The 17,595-nt window shown below is 39.0% G+C and overlaps 1 protein-coding gene across 2 annotated transcripts in view; it reads left to right on the top strand.

The window, feature by feature from the left end:
• Positions 1-17,595, top strand: part of AKAP6 (A-kinase anchoring protein 6) — a 571,051-nt gene that overhangs the window by 338,287 nt on the left and 215,169 nt on the right. For both annotated transcript variants that reach the window (XM_088024647.1, XM_028114891.2), the window contains exons 7-8: positions 948-1,044; positions 2,193-2,356. In XM_088024647.1, the coding sequence (XP_087880773.1) occupies positions 948-1,044; positions 2,193-2,356 (261 nt within the window). The remainder of the gene's footprint in view (positions 1-947; positions 1,045-2,192; positions 2,357-17,595) is intronic.

The raw sequence follows: 17,595 nt of genomic DNA, 5'->3' as shown, positions 1-17,595 counted from the left end.
GGAAGGCTCCCCCTTCAGAGAGTGCTATTGATCCATTTTGACGGATATCTATTATTTCTGCAAATTTATTGAACAACTTGTGTGTGACATGAGTTGGAGATGAATGTGAAACTGACATTTCTTTAAAATTGCTTATAATTTGGTAGCCAAGTATAGAAATAAAGCAGCATACAGATGATAAATTCTACAGTAGAAACACATGTAAGGAGCAGGGAGAAGGGAGTATGTAACTCCATGTAAAGCAATCGAGAAGGCTTCCTGAAAGAAATGGCTCTGAGTTGGGATTCAGTCATACCAGCAAGTCTTTGGTTTCTGGATGACTGTCATGAGTGAAAAATGCCCCTGATGTGCTTGATGTATTCCTTTTTCAAGCAGAGTCACATTGGTAAGAAATAAGCTTTTAAAAATCAGAGATTTAGGAAGCATTTGACTCCTCAGTACAGCACCTCAATCCACCTTGATATTCTCTGGTTTGTGTGATATCTGAGAAACAGATGAATCCAAACCTTGCTCTATTAATGGATTTATATATATGCACATAAGGCTAATATGTTTTGTGCTGCCAATTTTTTTTATCATTTCATAAATAGTCCTATCACTAACATTTTTAAAAAGTGAAGAAAAGAGCTCATATGTGCTGGTAGAAATTCAGTGTATTTTATAGAACACTGCTACTCCTGATATAGCCTATGGGATGTGACTTTTCATAAAAACCTAATGAATTTCTAGATTTGTCAGCTGTTTCCAAACAGATGCACTCTGCTAATCTAATGGAAACATTTTGAGCCCAGATCCCAAATATCAATAGCTTTTAGTATTGCAAATTAGTTTGTCTATTGGGTAAATTGGGCTGTGTGGTTCTTGATAAAAAGTAGCAAGTCATTTTGTATGGATATTTTATGTTTAACTGCCTTGCCAGGGTTTGATGCTCATATTTTTCCTTGCAGAGTTTTAAGTTGAATGTAGACAGTCATTGTGCTCTCAAGGAAGCTGTGGAGGAGGAAGGACACCAACTTCTCGAGCTTATTGCATCTCACAAAGCAGGTAAATCCTCCTGAAATATTGCAAGCCTTTATGTCTCCAGACTATTAAGAATGAAGAAGCATTGCTGTAAATTACTGCATATATTCACTTCCTTATGTATTATTAATATTTACATTATCAGATTGACCTTCAAGATTTATAAATGTTTCATATACTGCATACAATGCTGTGATACTTATAAGATGAAATACTGCCTCCAAATGGTCTGTTCATTTTATTTTGGGCTTGCTGTTCGCCTGAGTTTCAATAGAAATCACATTCCTGAAAACTTCACATTGACATGCTTTTTGATGTAGGTGCTCTGGAAATAACATTAAGATAATGAATGAGAATTGTGCAAATAGTTATAATGCATATGCATTAGGGTACTTATAGATATCATTACAGATATAAGGCAGGCGGTCTAGATATATCCCATTATTTCCCTGACAATTGGCACACATTAACATTTTGCATATTTTTTTGCTGGTCATTGCATTAGCAGAGTTTTGGCCTTAAACCAACACTTACCCAGTATTAATGTATTTATAAGGAACAGATTATAAATAAAAAATAGTTTTGTCATTTGGTTATACTTATCCTGGTAGTAAAAGACCATAAGACAGGATGAATTATAATTTGGCTCTTGCTCTGAGCTTACCACAGCTAAATAAGGAAAGAGCGGCATTAATCGGACATGCTAATGCAAAAGACTGCTGTCTTAATTCTGGCCCATTTACTATATTCCTCATCGAGTTCACTTCACCTATTTCTGTATATCTTTCTGATCACTGTAGAGTCTCCATACAGATACACACAGGGCCTTTTCTGTGAAATGTGAAGCTTTAGTGTTAGTAATTTTTACATATCTTGATTTTTGTTCAACATGCATTTTTTTTTTAGTCAATATACTGAAGCTAAGTCGATTCCCCAAACATGCATCTATGTGGTGATCCCATTTTTTGTGTGTCCTTATGCCTTATGTGAAGGCAAAAATTCCCAGCCCCTCTCCTCGGGGACAAATGCTTATATGGCAGCTGATGATAAGGGTTGTTTAAAATTAAGCTTACTATTTGAAATATTCATCTAATTTACTGGCTAAAAGACAATACTGGGTAAAAAAATGCAGTCAAGTCTGTAACTTGTGCTTTCCCCTCCTTTTGGAGAAGGGCTGAAGGACATGCTGCGGATGATTGCAAGCCAGTGGAAGGAGTTGCAGAGGCAAATCAAACGACAACACAGCTGGATTCTCAGGGCTCTGGATACCATCAAAGCTGAGATTCTGGCTACTGATGTGTCTGTGGAGGGCGAGGAAGGGACTGGAAGCCCCAAGGTAAGTGGCTTGAAGTTTGCCTGATTTCCTCTCATTTCTGCCTTCTTTTGAACTAGGCACCACTGAAGTTTTCTTCCTACCCCTAAGGCTTTTTGTTTCTACTGGGTAAACTTTGTATATCTATTTCTATATCCATCTATCTATCTATATCTATATATCTCTTTGGATATATAGATATATATAGAGAAAAAATAAACAAAATGAAATGGCTTAGTTTAAAACAATAGAAAAAAGCCTACAACTTTCAAGTTTTCCAGGAAGAGGTTTTTTTTTTTTTTGTCAAAAGTGGCAAAGTAGGAGGGGTACAATACTTTAGGGGTAGGAGAAAGGGGGACATAAAACATTTAGTAAACAAAACATAAAGCATCTTTAACATGAATAATCAGAATGGTTTTAAATTGTTTTGTTGCAACTATAAATCACTATAATCAGTGCAATCACTCAGCTCTGACATCCATTAGCCGCTTGGTTACAGCAAATTAACAAAGAAGAGAGAAAGTGATTCATTATCTCATTCCTGTTAATGACTATCAGATGCATTGCCTAATTAGGGGATGGTCATTGTAGTGGGAAGAAGGTCATATGCTTTGCTACAAATCTTTTTGCTCTGAGTGTAAGTTCTCCGTAATGGTGCATGCACCGAATACAACAAGTACTTTAAAAATGAGTATTGACATGTTTTGGTTATCTATTTTAGATTTACAAAATAACCCGTAAAGCATATGCAGTTAAACTTTAAATGAAGCACTGATAGAATGCACTGCTGTTCTACAGGTATCTTTGGACTCATGATGTGGAAAATAATTTTATTAATTTGATATTTTCATGTAATTTCTCTTTCTTTTGTATTTATCCTTTTTTGAAAGTGCATGCAGAAAACCAGTCTCATAATAGACTCAGCATCGAAACACATTGCAATGTGGGGGGAAACAGATTTAAGAGTTCATGGTTTCTATTCCTGGCATGGACAAAGTAATTAAATCATCATCAAGTCACATTTATTCAGCATCCATGTGGATTGGCATTGTGTGAAATGTATACAGAGCACGTTAAACAAACCCTTTACCTTCTTAGACTCACATTCTTTAGGAGAAACCCTACCTGCGCTGCAATGGTGAGACCATGCAGCCAGGGAAAAGCTCAGAAGATTTGTAGCTTTGGAACCTCAAACAACAACCTTTAACTTATTTGTTGGAAACAGAGAATGGAATGATGAGCTCAGTTCCACTTAAAGAAGGCTCCTCGGAGGAGGTCACATTTCAGGAAATACTCAAAGGAAGGAAGAGCAGGGGCTTGGCACATGAGCACACATTTTAGGAAGTGACGTGACGAAAGGATCAAAGCTGGAACTAATAATATGGAAGGGAGAATGTATTCAGCAGATTTCTCAGGGCAGAAGTAGAGCCCTCTCAAGGAACGGGCTGCAGGGAGAAGTTGTTGGGGCTAATGCTTTGGCTGGGGTGCGGGGCAGTGATGATGTGAAAAGATGCAACTCAAAAGTCTGTTGTGTTCTATTTATTTAACAAAGCATACTGATTGCTTCCTTTTAGAAAGCTATCCTGTATTGGGTGCATTCTACATACCAGATGTGGTTCTAAGCACTTCTGTGGATTCTTTCATGTAATTCTCGCAAAAAACCTATCCAGTGGTCCCATATAATCCCCAGTGGAGAAAATGGAGGCACAGAGAAGTTAAGTAACTTGCCTAAGGTCACACAGGTCCTAAGTAGCAGAACTCAGATTTGAATTTTAGCCCTTTGACCTCAGAGCCCATGTAGGTTGCCACCTGGAGTACTGCCTCTTACTGGTGCTGCTCAGAGCCAGATATGCTGGTGATGAATAATTAGTCTCAGGGCCTGTCTCATGGATCTAGTGGTGAAGTGGGGATACAGACTTAAATCTACTAATAGTGCCTTTATAGATGGTGATGTGCTGTGAAAGAAAAGAAAAGGGAGCAGCCAGAGGTTGGGCTGGGAGAAGTGGTTTAGACTGGGGCATCACGGAGGGCTTCTCTGAGGAGGCAGCATTCTATGAGCAGGCCAGCACAGCTGGAGAGAGAGAGAGAGAGAAAGGAGGGTGTGAGGGAAGCTGGGAGGCCTGTGGTCATACAGGGGAGGGTTTTGTAGTGAGGAGGGAAATGACATCATTGAATGGCAGCATAAAAAGCTGTTCCTGGCTGTGGTGTGGACCCTGGGTGGGTGGAGGTGGGGTAAGTGGGAGTCAGGGTGGGGAGGTGCCAATGAGGAACTGCAGAGATGGAGCAGTCACCTAAATTAATAAAAGACTGAGGCTAAAAATGAGTAGCTCTCTTCACCAGGGCCAGTTTGAATTTGGTGCTTTGAAATCAGCTCATTTTGTGAGTGGGGGGTTAATATTGAGAAGGGAGTAAGGAAGTAACCAGGTGAAGAGAAAGTATTATCCACGGAGAGACAGTATCAGCATTTCTCAAAAAGAGGAGCACCTACCCAGGCCCAGCCTTGAGAGATCAGAACCTCCTGGCTGGGGCCCCAGAATCTGCATTCCACCAGCTCCCAGAGAACCACTGTCATATAGTCTCTAAGAAGGCCTTTTTCCTGCAGGACTATGCAATTCTCATACAACCAGGGTGCTCACACAACATGAAAGAAAGTCTGTCGCATTGTTGCTTATAATAGCAAACAATTGATATCAACCAAAATGTTTAAAACAGGGACTGTTTAATTAAATCATGCTTCATCTTATCCTAATGAAACATTATACAGCCATTTAAAATAACGTTTTAGGAGAGAATTTTAGAACATTGGGACAGTCCTATAATATGCAATTAGATATTTTTACATACCTCTGAATTTTCCAAATCTCTACAAATTTTAATCAGAAAAATACAGAATATATATAAAATATAAGAATTAAAAAGTGATTTAAATGGTAAAATGGGTGACAATCATCTGTGGGGACTTGAGATATAAATTTAAAGGTCGGAAGGAAGAATAAATACATCTGGTTCTTAATGATTTGGGTGCCTCGCTTCTAAAGAAACAATGACAAAAACCTCTCTGTTTGAATCATCCCCTAAGTAAAAGTGTCTTCCTCGAGTCTCATCAGTTTACAGAGAATAACCTAAGTGTTTTTCATTAATACTATTTCTATGTCAAGCATTCTGTGTTATGCTGTGTGCGCAAAGTCATACACCTACAAACAGCTCCTGGAGAGGCTTCTGTAGGTTTTGGCAGCCGTGGAAGCTGAGGGAGGTGCAGAGAGTTTGACTCTGACCTGGCAGAGCCAGCAAAACCGCAGGCCTTCTACCTTTCAGCTAGCTCTCTCTTCCCCAGTCTGGGCTGGATTTTCTCTGGACACATGAACTCCTCCGTAGTCAAGGGTGAAGGTGAAATCCATTTAAGACAAAGGTAATATATTTCTCATTTAAGCTTAGGGAACTATGGAGAAATCGGTATGATTATTCTTTGTATCTGTTTAATATCTATGACCTGCCTGCCTTCGCCTGTGGGGCAAACACAAAGGATATCAGGGAAGGCTCAGACTCAGACTGACATCAGACTGCCCGAGTTCAACTCCAGGCGCTCACTAGCTGTGTGTCCTTGGGAGAACGATGTCACCTCTCTGTGTCTCAGCTTCCTCATTGTAAAATGGAGGCAGTGATAATATCCCCTGCAAAAGGACTGGGGTACAGATTAAAGAGCTGTCATATCTAAAGTGCTTAAAACAGTGCCTGGCACATGAGAAATCCTAGATAAGGGTATATGTACAGGTTTTCATTTCTGGTGATGAAGACAGTAAACAAATAATTATAATAGAGTCTGATAGATACTCTACTTAAGATAGGTATGCAGCACTGTGAGTACACAGAGAAGGAAATAATGAACCCTGTTTGGGGGTATCAAAAGAAAGATTTACAGGGGAGTTGATGTTTTAAATGAGGGGTGGGAAGGATTTTTGCCAGCATGAAACATGGGCAGAGACCTCGAGGTGTAAAAGGTGTGGCGTGGCTGGAACATGGTATCTTATTGTGGACAAGTGTTAGGCTGGCTTGCCACAGTCTGCACCAAGGCTCACGATGTGACCAAAATAATAATAATAATAATAATAATAACCCTTAACAATCAGTGATTTGAGAAATAATTCTTCATATATCTGTAACTGACACTATCCAAACCAGAGGGAGAGCCCTATACAGACTATATACCTACTATGTACTCTTTAAAAAGAAACTTTTCTTGCCGTATTGCATGAAATAGAGCAAGCTTAAATAGGTTACCCTGAAGTTGTCCAAGACTAAAAGCTTGGATTCGACTTGTTATCTATCATGTCAGTTCTCTTTCCATGACGTGACCTTGCATAGGTCATGTACAAATTGTGCCATGAAATGCATCTCCAAGCATAGCAGTTATGATCATCTATTTCATCTTAGACCTGAAAGGAACTAAAATTAAAACATAATAAAAAAAATAACTCCAGAATTCATCTTAAGTTTACTTCAGAAGCTACTGAGAACTTGAGAAGCATAATAGAAAATCTAAAGAATATATCTAGGGGGTATTTTTCTTTTTTACCTTGTTTGAGAGACTGTAGAAAAGGACTTGGTCTTAAGAAATCTTGTAAAGAAGGATAGGAGGAAATTCAAAGACTCTGGGAAACTTCTCCCCCAGGACTCGGCAGCATACCTTATTTGTTGTATTTCATTTTTTAAAAAAGTGTTTTCCCAGGACCGTGAGATCTTTTATACATGGAAATAGAGAACAGAATTCACCAGTTCTAGAAATAGAGCTTCAGTACTCACTTCCAAGAATTGAAAATATGCTTGTAATTATGTATTTTATTTTAAGATAGATTGGTTAAAGTTTATCAGCTAAAACTAGGCTTTCAGTATGTTAAATTTTTGAATGGTATATAGCTGGAGGGATTTCAAAACATTAAACATCCCACACCTAAGAAAGGCTGCATCCCCCCCCTTTTTTTTGACCTTTCAAGGCAAAAAACAAAAATTGTGAAAGCAAGAAAGCATTCTTAAACTTTGCACATTGCCTCCTTTAAGATATTCTTAGTCTCTGTTTCTTTACTTTTCACCTATTCAGCCATCATTAACAGCTGTCTTAGAATCAAAGCCAGGATGTCCCAAATGTGATATCTCAAACTTTGCATCACAGTGGTTCCTTTGTCCTCTTTAAAGAAACAGATGAGTTTCTAGGGGCACCTTGGTGGCTCAGTCGGTTAAGCATCCGACTCCTGATTTCGGCTCGGGTCGTGATTTCAGCCTCCTGAGACTGAGCTCAGTGTTGGTTCCATGCTCAGCAGGGAATCTGTTTGAGATTCTCTCCCTCGCCACCCTCCCCCAAAGCTTTCTCTTTCTCTCTCTGTCAAATAAATAAATAAATCTTAAAAAAAAAAAGAAACATAAATTTCCAGCACAAAGAATATATGAAGATTTTATCGTAAATTCAGAAAGCTTTACAGCTACCAGAAGGGTGACCTACCCTGGGTTCCATCGAACATCTTCATTTCCTTAGTGAAAGGAGACAGAGGGTTGGGTGCTTTGAACTCCAGGGTTGTGCTTATTTATCTGCCTTCTTTGAGGTTCTTAGATTGACATCTTAGATTGTCATCCCTTTGGAAATGGATCTCAGACTATGAAGGTCATCAATGTTATCTGTTCAACAATAGCAGTTAGAGCAAGCTTAAGAACATATCTTAAATACGTTTGCTCAGCCCTACAAATGACAGTTTTAGATAGTGGCTAAGAAGGGCCATACGTGTGGCCTCTGACCTGGTTATGTCACAGACTACCTGGACTTTATTCAGCCCTCTAGGGAGGGCAAGTCCAATATTAGCACACATTTTTTGTGTATCAGACACCTGAGTGTTAACCTGGTATTATGTTAATAAATTATGGGTAACTTTCTGTGGTGTCTGGGTGGCTCAGTTGGTTAAGTATCTGCCTTTGGGTCAGGTCATGATCGCAGGGTCCTGAGATCAAGCCCCACGTTGGGCTCCCTGATCAGTGGGGAGCCTGCTTCTCCCTCTGCCTCTGCTGCTCCCCCTCACCCCACTGCTTGTGCTCTCTCTCTCTCTCTCCCAAATAAATAAATAAATAAATAAATAAATAAATAAATAAAATATTTAAAAATAATTAATTATGGGTAACTTTCTTTAACTGAAGCAGGGAGGAAGAAGCTGATTTGGAGAGTATTTTCTCTGTATTCTGTAGTGCCTCTTGGGTAATACTGCAGCTGGATATTATTATCCTGGAATGGAATTTGATCCTGATGCTTCCAAGGCACTGTCTTTGTATTCTTCCCTTTTCTGGCTCAAAAGCTTATGTAGGTAACATGTTCCTTAATACAAGATCTTCAGAAACAACATTGAAGTAATGAATGGGAATTGCATTTATGTGTTGCTAGTCCCATATACATGGATGCATGCATGTAGAATTACTTGAGAGACTTAACTGCCTTCCTCATGCAAAAAGGAGCACAGCTGTATGTGTCAAAAGGAACCAGAAATGATGTGGTCAGATTAAATTGTGCCTGAAGTGGTAGAGAGAAAGACAACAGGCAAAGGCCTGGCCATTATTTATTGAGTGCTGACAGAACTCTGCCCAGTGCTGGGCCAGGCATGAGGGAAGACATGCTCAGTGGGTCTTATCATCTCAGTGTAAGCACGCAATCTAACATCTTGTCTAATGTAAATTGGGCTATCTCAGATCTAGAATAATAGATCACCCAAGATTCCGATCATCTTAATTAGGATGTTGGCAGATTGAAATGGAATGTGGTTCTTGATGCAAGCAAATGAGTAGTCAATGCATTACCAATTCCATTGCTTTCATGCCGAATTCTTCCTCAAAGCCAGTATCTGATCCAGTTCCTTTTCTGCTCAATTATATAAACATAGTCCTGATATGCAGTACCTAGGGAGAGCCCTTTCTTCAACTGTGGATTCTTCAGTGGTGCTTTTTTTGTTATCAGAAGGGCAACTTTTCTTCAAAAGTGTTTTTGAAAGACAGAAACAAAGGTGAGTTATTTCTTTGAAGATCAGTTGTAGGTACTAAATTTATGATAGAATCGAATAAAAGATAGTTCCTCTAATCTTCTTGAGGCACTTAAATTTGCATATTATCAGATGTATGGGTGGAACCAAGATGAGGAATTTTTTTATGATCTGCCACTCTAATGAGGTGACTGAAAAAATGATTTGAGATGATAAAAATATATAGTAAGTCAAAGGACAGCTAATGGGCATCACTGTCATGGTCTATATGATATGTAAGACCACAGCTTATCTTAATTTTTTACACTATATTTCCATTGCTGGTGGTGGCCTTGAGGGTAGAAGTGTTTGGCTCAGCAAAAATCGGAGTGAAATTCTTCGGTGTCTCTAGTCAACAGAGACAAATGTCATTGACGTGAGGAGGTAGGTAGTCTTTTTTTTTTCCCCCTATTTAGTCAAGGAGGTACCTAATCTCAGAATCTATAGTACCTAGAGTTGCAAAGATGCATGGGATTGTATACAAAGTTACATTCAATGTAAAGCAGCCCTCTTGTATGGGCAGAACTCACATTTCCTAACTCAGCCTTATTGATTTTAAAGATAATATATAATAAATACATTAAGAGAGACTTTTTGATCCATAGTGGAGGTCAACATTTAAAAAAAAATCCGTAAGTATTTAAGCGCAAATCGGAAGGCAAGATACAGAATTGCTTCTAAAAACACTTTAAATTAATAAGTAAATTCTTTGAAGGTGTGGAACAATTACCTCAGTGTGTGATTTACCTTTTTTCCCAGAATGTGTTGTTTCTGGCAGGGGAGCGGTCTGAGCTGAGAGCCCTGCTAACGGGATTACTCTGCTCTGGCTCTTGTGTTTATTGAGTCACCTAGGACTTCTTATAAAACAGCAGCTTTCAAATGTACACACACCTGCACTCGCCACCCTGAATCCTCCAAACGTTTGTTTAACTGTTCTCACACTGAGAGTATCTCTCCCATCCAGTGAGGTCAAAAAGCAACGAGATGTCCACATGCTGCTTTTTTCTTCTCCTTGGAAATCTGCTGGAGTGTAGCCATCTGTGTGGTGCCGGTGCTAACAGAAATGGAGATCTTTTCTCGGTAACAAATGTAGTGCTCTTTGCCACCAGGACTCACAGAACATTCCCCGTCTTACCTCCCACTGTGCCTAAATGAGGGTTAATGTTTCTCAGGAAACGTTAACTAGATTGGAGGTCCTGCTGGGCTGGAGCCCAGGGAGCCATCTTACGGCAGCTTCTAAGCCGTTTTTGCACAAGGTTGGGGCGGTGGCTTCCCATCTTTCTAGTTAGTTTGCAGAGGCCAACACTTGTTTAGTATTGCCCCCTGCAGGGTGAAGCCAGGCCCTGGATCTTGCTGAGTGAATAACAGGAGAGAGAAAAAGGAAAGCCTAAAGCAAGAGACCAAGACAAAGGAAAAGAGAGGGGAGAAAAGGAAAAAGAAGGAATAGAAAGAGAAAGATAAAAGAAGGAAGTATGTGTCCAGTGAAATATAGTAGAAGATAACTGCCCAAGTCTGTTTCTTGGACATTTATGCTTGCATGCCTGTGTCCCTGTCTCTGTTTCTCTCATTCTGTCCTTTCTCTAACTCTGGAAATCAAAGTCAGAAAAGCTTTCTTTACTTTTGACATCTTAGATGTTATTGTATAGACGTGTGTGTGTGTGTGTGTGTGTGTGTGTGTGTGTGTGTGTATAACAGACTCTTTTAATGGGGTTAACACTTAGAGTGGGCTTACTATGCTCTAGGTTTGTGTCAAGCCTTTTACCTGGATAGCCTCATTTATTCTTCCCAACAGAACTAGCATTTGTTACTCCTAGAATCATTTTCACTTTACTGATGGGAGAACTTAGGCTCCAAACATATATAAGATACTCAGTCTTATTCATTCTTTTTAAAAACCTTACATGACAGGGTAAAGGCCAAACCCCTTACCCTGTCATTTGACTCCACCTGCCTAGTGAAGATTTATGCTACTGTTTCATTTCATAAATCTTTTAGTTAGTTCACCATCTTCCAAATGCATTTTCCCCTTTCTTTTCTTTTCTTCTTTTTACCCAGGGCTTTTCCTATTCTCTATATCTATACTGCTCTTATCCATCCTTAAAATCAATAAATATTGAATATGTAACTACACTGTGATGTCATAGCTCTGGACAGGACACTGTACCTCTCCTTACTCACTGCCCATCAGTGGAGACAGATTTGCACATATGTAATTCTAAATTAAGGCAGGCTGTGTGATAAATCCTATAATAAGGCACATAGAGACAGCGAATTTGGGGGAGGGGACACTAGTTCAATCTGATGGGGTCTGGGAAGGCTCCGCCCACCCCTAAGAGAAAATGGATTTTGTGAAGCCCTCTAATATTCTGATAAATTGTTAGTAGGAAGATATTAGAGGGAGAGCATTCCAGACAGAGGAACTAACATGGTCAAAAGTACGGAAAAGGGAATATATGAGGGACATCTAGAGAGTGGTGAACAGTGAATAGTTTGGCTCTTTCAAGCATAGGGTGTCTATGTGTTTACGGGAAGGAATGAAGATGTAGTGGGAAATAAAGCCTGGTAAGTTTTGAGCTATATATATATATGTAATGGAGAACTTTGAATATCAGCTGAAGACTTTGTATTTTACTAGTGTGCCATGAGTGTTTTTAATGATTGGATTTAGCCACAGAAAACAGATGGCAAAAGTAGGATGAGAGAGAAAGGACTGAATTAGGAATCTAGTACAATAACTAGAGGCAGCTGAAGTAAAGCAATGGCTGTGATAATATAAAGAAAAAATAGAAGTGATATTATAGAAGAAGAAATATTAGGATTTGGTATCTGGAGAATGGGGGGCTGCTGAGGGAAGAGTTAATGGTGACTCAAAGGAATTGAGCATGAGCAGTTAGGAGAATCATGTTAGTGTTTATGGAGGTTGGGCACATTTTGATAAGGAGCAGTTTTGAAAGCTAAGTATAATGGCCTTGGTATCCAATTAATAAGAATATCTGGGTGTATAACTTGGGCACAGGTATTTTTGTAACTTCTGCAGGTGATTCCAAGGTGCAAAAAACACAACAATGATTTAGAAATAGGAGAAGCCTGAAAATCATCTATATATTATGTGCAATATTCAGTCAAAAATGCGAGCCTGAAGCTTGGAGTAGGGGTTCAATGCTAAGGACAGAACTTTGGCAGTCAAAATAGAAATAATAGCTGTAGCCTTGGAAGTTGATAGTGACAAGAAAGGACTATTGTATGAGAATGAAGGAGAAATATGATAGAACCTTGAGGAATGTCTGGAATAACTGAGAGCAAGGATGCCATATTAAAACTGGGGATTAAGTGGAAATCTACAAGCTCAACAGTGAAACTTCCAGAATGCTGGCAGCCAGATGAGAGTAAGGATGTAGGTCAAAGGGACTTTTTTTTTATTAATTTATTTATTTTTTTGTTATGTTATGTTAATCTCCATACATTACATCATTAGTTTTTAATGTAGTGTTCCATGATTCATTGTTTGTGTATAACACCCAGTGCTCCATGCAGTATGTGCCCTCTTTAATACCCATCACCAGGCTAACCCATCTCCCCACCCTCCCCTCTAGAACCCTCAGTTTGTTTCTCAGAGTCCATAGTCTTTCATGGTTCATCTCCCCCTCTGATTTTACCCCCTTCATTCTTCCCTTCCTGCTATCTTCTTTTTTTTTTAGCATATAATGTATTATTTGTTTCAAAGGTACAGGTCTGTGATTCATTAGTCTTACACAATTCACAGCACTCACCATAGCACATACCTTCCCCAAAGTCTATCACCCAGCCACCCCATCCCTCCCACCCCCCACCACTCCAGCAACCCTCAGTTTGTTTCCTGAGATTAAGAATTCCTCATATCAGTGAGATCATATGATACATGTCTTTCTCTGATTGACTTATTTCGCTCAGCATAATACCCTCTAGTTCCATCCACATTGTTGCAAATGGCAAGATTTCATTCCTTTTGATGGCTGCATAATATTCCATTGTATATATATACCACTTCTTCTTTATCCATTCATCTGTTGATGGACATCTTGTTGGCTCTTTCCATAGTTTAGCTCTTGTGGACATTGCTGCTATAAACATTGGGGTGCATGTACCCCTTTGGAGCCCTACATTTGTATCTCTGGGGTAAATACCCAGTAGTGCAATTGCTGGGTCGTATGGTAGCTCTATTTTCAACTGTTTGAGGAACCTCCATACTGTTTTCCAGAGTGGCTACATCAGCTTGCATTCCCACCAACAGTGTAGGAGGGTTCCCCTTTCTCCATATCCCTGCCAACATCTGTCATTTCCTGACTTGTTAATTTTAACCATTCTGACTGGTGTGAGGTGGTATCTCATTGAGGTTTTGATTTGGATTTCCCTGAGGCCAAGCGATGTTGAGAACTTTTTCATGTGTCTGTTGGCCATTTGGATGTCTTCTTTGCAAAAATGTCTGTTCATGTCTTCTGCCCATTTCTTGATTGGATCATTTGTTGTTTGGGCGTTGAGTTTGATAAGTTGTTTATAGATTTTGGATACCAGCCCTTTATCTGATATGTCATTTGCAAATATCTTCTCCCATTCTGTCAGTTGTTTTTTGGTTTTGTGGACTGTTTCTTTTGCTGTGCAAAAGCTTTTTATCTTGATGAAGTCCCAGTAGTTCATTTTTGCCCTTGCTTCCCTTGCCTTTGGGGATGTTGCTAGGAAGAAGCTGCTGCAGCTGAGGTCGAAGAGATTGCTGCTTGTGTTCTCCTTTAGGATTTTGATGGACTCCTGTCTCATGTTTAGGTCTTTGAACCATTTGGAGTCTATTTTTGTGTGTGGTGTAAGGAGAGGGTCCAGTTTCATTCTTCTGCATGTGGCTGTCCAATTTTCCCAACACCATTTGTTGAAGAGACTGTCGTTTTTCCATTGGACATTCTTTCCTGCTTTGTCGAAGATTAGTTGACCATAGAGTTGAGGGTCCATTTCTGGGCTCTCTATTCTGTTCCATTGATCTATATGTCTGTTTTTGTGCCAGTACCATACTGTCTTGATGATGACAGCTTTGTAATAGAGCTTCAAGTCCGGAATTGCGATGCCACCAGCTTTGCTTTTCTTTTTCAACATTCCTCTGGCTATTCAGGGACTTTTCTGGTTCCATACAAATTTTAGGATTATTTGTTCCATTTCTTTGAAAAAAGTGGATGGTATTTTGATGGGGATTGCATTGAATGTGTAGATTGCTCTAGGTAGCATTGACATCTTCACAATATTTGTTCTTCCAATCCATGAGCATGGAACATTTTTCCATTTCTTTGTGTCTTCTTCAATTTCTTTCATGAGTATTTTATAGTTTTCTGAGTATAGATTCTTTGCCTCTTTGGTTAGATTTATTCCTAGGTATCTTATGGGTTTGGGTGCACTTGTAAATGGGATGAACTCTTTAATTTCTCTTTCTTCTATCTTGTTGGTGGATAGGAATGCCACTGATTTCTGTGCATTGATTTTATATCCTGCCACTTTACTGAATTCCTGTATGAGTTCTAGCAGTTTTGGGATGGAGTCTTTTGGGTTTTCCACATAAAGTATCATATCATCTGCAAAGAGTGAGAGTTTGACTTCTTTTTTGCCGATTCGGGTGCCTTTGATTTCTTTTTGTTGTCTGATTGCTGTGGCTAGGACTTCTAATACTATGTTGAATAGCAGTGGTGATAGTGGACATCCCTGCCGTGTTCCTGACCTTAGGGGGAAAGCTCTCAGTTTTTCCCCATTGAGAATGATATTCACTATGGGTTTTTCATAGATGGCCTTTATGATATTGAGGTATGTACCCTCTATCCCTATACTCTGAAGAATTTTGATCAAGAAAGGATGCTGTACTTTGTCAAATGCTTTTTCTGCATCTATTGAGAGGATCATATGATTCTTGTTCTTTTCTTTATTAATGTATTGTATCACATTGATTGATTTGTGGATGTTGAACCAGCGTTGCAGCCCAGGGATAAATCCCACTTGGTCATGGTGAATAATCCTTTTAATGTACTGTTGGATCCTACTGGCTAGTATTTTGGTGAGAATTTTTGCATCTCTGTTCATCAAGGATATTGGTCTGTAATTCTCCTTTTTGATGGGGTCTTTGTCTGGTTTTGGGATCAAGGTAATGATGGCCTCATAAAATGAGTTTGGAAGTTTTCCTTCCATTTCTATTTTTTGGAACAGTTTCTGAAGAATAGGTATTAATTCTTCTTTAAATGTTTGGAAGAATTCCCCTGGGAAGCTGTCTGGCCCTGGGCTTTTGTTTGTTGGGAGATTTTTGATGACTGCTTCAATTTCCTTAGTGGTTATAGGTCTGTTCAGGTTTTCTATTTCTTCCTGGTTCAGTTTTGGTAGCTGATACATCTCTAGGAATGCATCCATTTCTTCCAGATTATCTAATTTGCTGGTGTATAATTGCTCATAATATGTTCTTATAATTGTTTGTATTTCTTTGGTGTTGGTTATGATTGCTTCTCTTTCATTCATAATTTTGTTTATTTGGTTCCTTTCTCTTTTCCTTTTGATAAGTCTGGCCAGGAGTTTATCAATCTTGTTAATTCTTTCAAAGAAACAGCTCCTAGTTTCGTTGATGTGTTCTACTGTTTTTTTGGTTTCTATTTCATTGATTTCTGCTCTGATCCTTATTATTTCTCTTCTCCTGCTGGGTTTAGGCTTTATTTGCTGTTTTTTCTCTAGCTCCTTTAGGTGCAGGGTTAGGTTGTGTATTTGAGACCTTTCTTGTTTCTTGAGAAAGGCTTGTATTGCTATATACTTTCCTCTTAGGACTGCCTTTGCTGCATCCCAAAGATTTTGAACAGTTGTGTTTTCATTTTCACTTGTTTCCATGATTTTTTTTAGTTCTTCTTTAATTTCCTGATTGAGCCATTCATTCTTTAGTAGGATGCTCTTTAGCCTCCATGTATTTGAGTTCTTTCCGACTTTCTTCTTGTGATTGAGTTCTAGTTTCAAAGCATTGTGGTCTGAAAATATGCAGGGAATGATACCAATCTTTTGGTACCAGTTGAGACCTGATTTGTGACCTAGGATGTGATCTATTCTGGAGAATGTTCCATGGGCACTAGAGAAGAATGTGTATTCCGTTGCTTTGGGATGGAATGTTCTGAATATCTCTGTGAAGTCCATTTGGTCCAGTGTGTCATTTAAAGTCTTTATTTCTTTGTTGATCTTTTGCTTAGATGATATGTCCATTTCAGTGAGGGGGGGTGTTAAAGTCCCCCACTATTATTGTATTGTTGTCATTGTGTTTCTTTGCTTTTGTTATTAATTGCCTTATATAATTGGCTGCTCCCATGTTAGGGGCATAGATATTTACAATTGTTAGATCTTCTTGTTGGATATACCCTTTAAGTAGGATATAGTGTCCTTCCTCATCTATTATTATAGTCTTTGGTTTAAAATCTAATTTGACTGATATAAGGATTGCCACTCCAGCTTTCTTTTGGTGTCCAGTGCCATGGTAAATGGTTTTCCACCCCCTCAGTTTCAATCTGGGAGTGTCTTTGGGTCTAAAATGAGTCTCTTGCAGACAGCATATCATGGGTCTTGTTTTTTTATCCAATCTGATAGCCTGTGTCTTTTGACTGGGGCATTTAGCCCATTTACATTCAGGGTAACTATTGAAAGATATGAATTTAGTGCCATTGTATTGCCTATAAGGTGACTGTTACTGTATATTGTCTGTGTTCCTTTCTGGTCTATGCTGCTTTTAGGCTCTCTCTTTGCTTAGAGGACCCCTTTCAATATTTCTTGTAGGGCTGGTTTCGTGTTTGAAAATTCCTTTAGTTTTTGTTTGTCCTGGAAGCTTTTTATCTCTCCTATTTTCAATGACAGCCTAGCTGGATATAGTATTCTTGGCTGCATATTTTTTTCCTTTAGTGCTCTGAATATATCATGCCAGTCCTTTCTGGCCTGCCAGCTCTCTGTGGGTAGGTCTGTTGCCAATCTAATGTTTCTACCATTGTAGGTTACAGATCTCTTCTCCCGAGCTGCTTTCAGGATTTTCTCTTTGTCTCTGAGACAAAGAGAAATAGTAAAATAGTAAGTTTTACTCTTAGATGTCAGGGTGTTGGCCCTTTTTTATTGATTTTTGAGGGGGGTTCTCTGTGCCTCCTGGATTTTGATGCCTGTTTCCTTCCCCACATTAGGGAAGTTCTTTGCTATAATTTGTTC

This window comes from Eumetopias jubatus, unplaced genomic scaffold (assembly GCF_037043125.1).
Source record: "Eumetopias jubatus isolate StellerSeaLion01/CBP00866 unplaced genomic scaffold, mEumJub1_p1.0 scaffold_7, whole genome shotgun sequence".
Classification (NCBI taxonomy): Eukaryota; Metazoa; Chordata; class Mammalia; order Carnivora; family Otariidae; genus Eumetopias; species Eumetopias jubatus.
Note: the sequence above shows the minus strand (reverse complement) of the source record. Positions and strands in the feature narration are given on the sequence as shown.